General features: G+C 46.9%; 1 protein-coding gene across 1 annotated transcript in view; it reads right to left on the reverse strand.

Moving 5' to 3' along the window:
- Nucleotides 1–4,567: 4,567 nt before the first annotated feature.
- LOC119299687 (cytochrome P450 71A1-like) overlaps nucleotides 4,568–6,331 on the reverse strand; it is a 5,159-nt gene continuing 3,395 nt past the window's right edge. The window contains exon 2 of the mRNA XM_037576854.1: nucleotides 4,568–5,249. Coding sequence (XP_037432751.1) covers nucleotides 4,629–5,249 — 621 coding nt within the window. The 3' untranslated portion in view covers nucleotides 4,568–4,628. The remainder of the gene's footprint in view (nucleotides 5,250–6,331) is intronic.

Genomic DNA, 6,331 nt, shown 5'->3' on the forward strand with positions numbered 1-6,331 from the left:
TCCCGTGCCTCAGGTGTATCTTTTGTCTTCCCATACATGCCCAAGAAGCCTAGCAGGTTCACGCAAAGGTTCTTCGTCACGTGCATCACGTCGATTGAGGAGCGGACCTCTAGGTCTTTCCAGTAGGGTAGGTCCCAAAATATAGATTTCTTCTTCCACATGGGTGCGTGTCCCTCAGCGTCATTCGGAACAGCTAGTCCACCGGGACCCTTTCCAAAGATTACGTAGTGTAAATCATTGACCATAGCAAGCACGTGATCACCGGTGCGCATGGCGGGCTTCTTCCGGTGATCTGCCTCGCCTTTGAAATGCTTGCCTTTCTTTCGACATTGATGGTTGGTCGGAAGAAATCGATGATGGCCCAGGTACACATTCTTCCTGCATTTGTCCAGGTATATACTTTCAGTGTCATCTAAACAGTGCATGCATGCGTGGTATCCTTTGTTTGTCTGTCCTGAAAGGTTACTGAGAGCGGGCCAATCATTGATGGTCACGAACAGCAACGCCTTAAGGTTAAATTCCTCCTGTCTGTGCTCATCCCACGTACGTACACCGTTTCCATTTCGCAGCTGTAAAAGTTCTTCAAGTAATGGCCTTAGGTACATATCAATTTCGTTGCCGGGTTGCCTAGGGCCTTGGATGAGAACTGGCATCATAATGAACTTCCGCTTCATGCACATCCAAGGAGGAAGGTTATACATACATAGAGTCACGGGCCAGGTGCTGTGATTGCTGCTCTGCTCCCCGAAAGAATTAATGCCATCCGCGCTTAAAGCAAACCATACATTCCTTGGATCCTTTGCAAACTCATCCCAGTATTTTCTCTCGATTTTTCTCCACTGCGACCCGTCAGCGGGTGCTCTTAACTTCCCATCTTTCTTTCGGTTCTCACTGTGCCATCGCATCAACTTGGCATGCTCTTCGTTTCTGAACAGAAGTTTCAACCGTGGTATTATAGGAGCATACCACATCACCTTCGCAGGAACCCTCTTCCTGGGGGGCTCGCCGTCAACATCACCAGGGTCATCTTGTCTGATCTTATACCGCAATGCACCGCATACCGGGCATGCGTTCAGATCCTTGTATGTACCGCGGTAGAGGATGCAGTCATTAGGGCATGCATGTATCTTCTCCACCTCCAATCCTAGAGGGCATACGACCTTCTTTGTTGCGTATATACTGTCGGGCAATTCATTATCCTTTGGAATATTCTTCTTCAATATTTTCAGTAGCTTCTCAAATTATTTGTCAGCCACAGCATTCTCTGCCTTCCACTGCAGCAATTCCAGTACGGTACCGAGTTTTGTGTTGCCATCTTCGCAATTGGGGTATAACCCTTTTTTGTGATCCTCTAACATGCGATCGAACTTCAGCTTCTCCTTTTGACTTTCGCATTGCGTCCTTGCATCGACAATGACCCGGCGGAGATCATCATCATCGGGCACATCGTCTAGTTCCTCTTGATCTTCAGCAGCTTCACCCGTTGCAGCATCATTGGGCACATCGTCTGGTTCCTCTTGATCTTCACCAGCTCCCCCCGTTGCAGCATCACCGTATTCAGGGGGCACATAGTTGTCATCGTACTCTTCTTCTTCGCCGTCTTCCATCATAACCCCTATTTCTCCGTGCCTCGTCCAAACATTATAGTGTGGCATGAAACCCTTGTAAAGCAGGTGGGAGTGAAGGATTTTCCGATTAGAGTAAGACCTCCTATTCCCATATTCAGTGCATGGACAACACATAAAACCATTCTGCTTGTTTGCTCAGCCGCATCGAGAAACTCATGCACGCCCTTAATGTACTCGCGGGTGTGTCTGTCACCGTACATCCATTGCCGGTTCATCTGCGTGCATTATATATAATTAAGTGTCCAAATTAATAGAAGTTCATCATCACATTAAAACTAAAGTGCATACATAGTTCTCATCTAACAACATATAGCTCTCCAGAGCATCTAATTAATTAAACCATACATTAAAACTATGTAAAACATTTCAATGCGAAAACAAATGCGATCATAATCGCAACCAAGGTAACAATTGATCCAACGGCATAATGATACCAAGCCTCGGTATGAATGGCATATTTTCTAATCTTTCTAATCTTCAAGTGCATTGCATCCATCTTGATCTTGTGATCATCGACGACATCCGCAACATGCAACTCCAATATCATCTTCTCCTCCTCAATTTTTTTTTCCTTCAACAAATTGTTTTCTTCTTCAACTAAATTTAACCTCTCAACAATAGGGTCGGTTGGCATTTCCGATTCACATACATCCTACATAAATAAAATCTATGTCACGTTGGTCGGCATAATTTTCATAAACAATAAATGAACCAATAGTTATAAAGATAATATATATACCACATCCGAATCATAGACAGGACGAGGGCCGACGGGGGCGGATACCAAAACCATCGCACTATATAAGATGCAATAATAAAAGTAAGAAAATAATACAAGTATCTATGTAAACATACAAGTAAGAATATTTTTCCTTTCAGAAAGAAGATAAAACAAGAGGCTCACCACGGTGGTGCCGACGATGAGCTCGGCGCGGGTGATCGACGGCGGTGAAGACGGGGACGGGGCGTGACGGACCGCTAAACCTAGACAAATATTATGGAAAATGGAGCTTGGAGGTCGAGCTTGGAGAGGAGAAAGCTTAAGTAGTGTGGCTCGGACATTCCATCGAACACCTTGTGTGCATAGGAGGTGAGCTAGAGCACCACCAAGCCCTCTCCCCCTCGGCCAGAGAAAAACAGAGCACTGGGGTGCTCTGCTCGCGAGCGAGGGGTATATATAGGCACCTCATTGGTCCCGGTTGGTGACATGAGCCGGGACTAAAGGGGAGCCTTTGGTCCCGGTTCAAGCCACCAACCAAGACCAATGGTGGTGGGCCAGGAGCGAGGCCCATTGGTCCCGGTTCATCCCACCAACCGGGACCAAAATGTCCAGATGAACCGGGACCAATGGCCCACGTGGCCCGGCCGGCCCCCTGGGCTCACGAACCGGGACCAATGCCCATATTGGGTCCGGTTCTGGACTGAACCGGGACTAATGGGCTGACCCGGTCTGGACCAAAGCCCTGTTTTCTACTAGTGCAAATAAGATTCACCCGTCAAAAGGGCCTCGATACCCACTAGGGCTAAGCCGGTACCGAGCGAACCATCCATCTCGTCTCTGGCGCGGGGATAGTGGGTTGGCCCAATACGGTAGCTTCTAGGAACGGTTTTTGGAAGCTTCTATGGACCTGTTTGGTCCGGGTTTAAAAGCTTCCGTGTGTTTTTTCTCGCTTTTCTATGTGTTTTTCTTATCATTTTTCTTCGGTTCCGTTGTTGTTTTTTCTTTCCTTTTGTCAATCCATGTCTAGTTTTTTCAATGCATGCTCTACATCTTTTGTATACATGTGTAACATGTTTTTGGTATGTATTGAACATTTTTAAATACATGGTGAACATTTTTAAGCCTGTTCGAGCGCCGGATGAGGATATGCTGACAGGAGGAGCGAGCGCCAAGAGGACGAGGACATACTGTAAGAAGCTTTGAAGGCTGCATGGGCCCTCGGGGTGGCTATGTGGTTCCATTACCGACAAAACGTGGCTCCGCCGTGGCCTTTCTTGTCGACGAGTTCGTGGCGGCGGCGGATCGGATTCTAGATGCGTCGATTCCGGAGACGGCTGCAGAACGAACTAAAGTCGAGCGGGATGTTGGCGGGGGCTACGGGGTGTCGGCATGAGTGAGCGGTGGCCAACGTAGATGCACAAGCAGGGGAGAGGCAGCCATGCGAGGGAGGGAAGGGGATCTTTTGCTGATAACTCGCGCCCAATATTGAGGGTTGGCGGAGACTTCTCCTCAACAATTTGAGCAGCTAAACAAATATGAATTTAGTTGTCTTCCGAGAAGTTAGGCCCCTTCCGAGCTTCGGTTAGAGTTGCTCTAAGATCACATCTCTGTGATAAGATAACTGCCTTCGAGAAGTTAGGCCCCTTCTGAGCTTCGGTTAGAGATGCTCTAATATCACATCTCTGTGATAAGATGACTGCCAACCAATCCATTTGCAATTGAGTTAGTTGCCTGTGGAGACGCTATGACGATGACAGCTGCTAACGGCATCCAAAAGGTCGTGACTGAAACAGATTGTCAACAATCTCCAATGATAGTCACTAGTCATCACACTAGCATTAGCATCCAACGTGACCAGCACAATAAACTTTGTTTCGGCAAATTACACAGACGCAGACTAACCTGTGGTTGAATGTTTAGGAGAACAATGATATTTCCAGTCCATCAGAATTTAAATCCTAAATTTGACACTGATGCTCATGTTTTTCTAGATTTATTTCAGGCCTTTCGACGATGTGCGTTTAGTGGGGGGTGTCGTTTCCGTCGACTAAAAAGACGTCTGTGGCGACTTTATGAATCTCAATATGATGTGCCGACTTAGTCTCTCGGAAATGCCCATACGGATAGAGCGTGCATGCGTGTGTGCGTTTATAGAGGTGAGTGTATGTACGTATGTACTATAGTAAAAAAAACAAATTACATCGACAACACGTCCTTTAGAACAAAACCTGACAACACATACTATAGCCCAATGTTATTGCTAAATAATACCCATACAACTATGTCGGCCGTGTCACTACGGCGCACAGCGGCACCCTCTTTCGTGATGTGATCCCAGAGGCCTCCTCCATGTTCACCATCCCCGGCGCCTTATTCTTCAACATAGGAACCGTCCAATTGAATTGTCCCAACAGGTTCACTAGTGCCAGCTCGACGACGGATGTCGTGAACCCGATCCCAGGGCACATCCTCCTCCCGGCGCCAAACGGTATGAGTTGAGGATGCTGCCCACGGAAGTCCACCTCGCTATCAAGGAACCGCTCTGGACGAAACTCGTCAGCGTTATCCCATACCGCCGGGTCCCTGCCAACAGCCCATGCGTTCACAATGATTCTTGTCCCACGTGGGACGTCGTAGAAGTGGACCTTTGCGTGCTGCATAGACTCGCGAGGGACAAGGAGAGGCCCTGGCGGATGCAGCCGCATCGTCTCCTTGATGACGGCCCTAAGGTACTTCAATGCTTGGAGGTCCTGCTCGGTGATGACGCGTGAGTGACTCTTCGTGCAGTGGCGTCTGATCTCTTGTTGTAGCTTTTGCATCGCTTCCTTGTTGCGGAGTAGTTCGGCCATGACCCATTCCAAAACGATTATGGTCGAGTCTGTCCCTGCTCCGAACAGGTCCTGTGAAAATTATTGAAATGAATGTGGCATCACATAAACAAGAAGGTATGTGGATCTTGTCCTCAATTATGGTGACAAGCTAGATTGAATTGTCCCTTTTTTAAGAAATAGTGGTTATTAAAGCAACAATAAATAGGGTAGCAACAATAAATAGGGATGCAAGTGGGTGTGTCTGTCCATGAAGATAAAAATAAGCTACTATATTTATTGTTGCTTTAATAACCATGCTGCAAAAAGAATTAACGCGAACGGTCACCATCTTTGCGGACTCGTTTGCATGCATCCTTTTGGGGTTGCTCCGTGTACAGTCCTAAGACAGCCTAGCGCCCCAAGCCTCCAATCCCCGTGCATGTCCGGGCGGACGGTCCAGTCATTGACCGGTAAAAGAAAAAAGTCGATCTAGACGGTTGCTTGCATTGTGAAGATGGTTTAGAATGCATGCGGTTCCGTGGATTTGAGGTTTGCTAAATGATATACTCAATTGTGGAGACAAAAATTTAAGAGGTGACCAGTCATTGTCTGTGGACATGTCTGAACAGTCTGTAAATGTTAGAGGGGCCTGATTTGATGAATCCAGTTGTAGATGCTTTAAGGGAACGCAAAGAAGGCGGCCTAATGAAGAGAGGACAAAAGAGACCAGGTAGATACGCGATGAGCTTCAATCGTACATAGGCTCTTGAAAGAAAGCAATGCACGGGAGATGTTGATTACAAAAGTTTTTTTTTGCGAGGTATGTTGATAACAAAAGTTAGGCATTATAACTCGTAATTTCCAGATTAAGACACATCAAGTCCCACGTACGGGCCAACTGCCTTTTGAGACCAATGAGGTAGTACGCGATGAGCGCCTATCGTGCATAGGCTCTTGAAGTCGAAGACGACGTCAAAAAAGAGAGTTGAAGACCACAATGGACGAACGGCAGTGGTATTAGTAGCTCGTAATTTCCAGATAAAGACATATCAACAAGTCCCATGACCCACTGCATTTCGGGACCCGGCTTTGCTACACCTACGTAATAATTATTACGAAACTTACGTATGAGCTGATGTGGACTGATTTGGTTACGTGAAGCTACGTAATTT

The sequence above is a fragment of the Triticum dicoccoides genome, chromosome 5A (genome assembly GCF_002162155.2).
Source record: "Triticum dicoccoides isolate Atlit2015 ecotype Zavitan chromosome 5A, WEW_v2.0, whole genome shotgun sequence".
Taxonomy (NCBI): Eukaryota; Viridiplantae; Streptophyta; class Magnoliopsida; order Poales; family Poaceae; genus Triticum; species Triticum dicoccoides.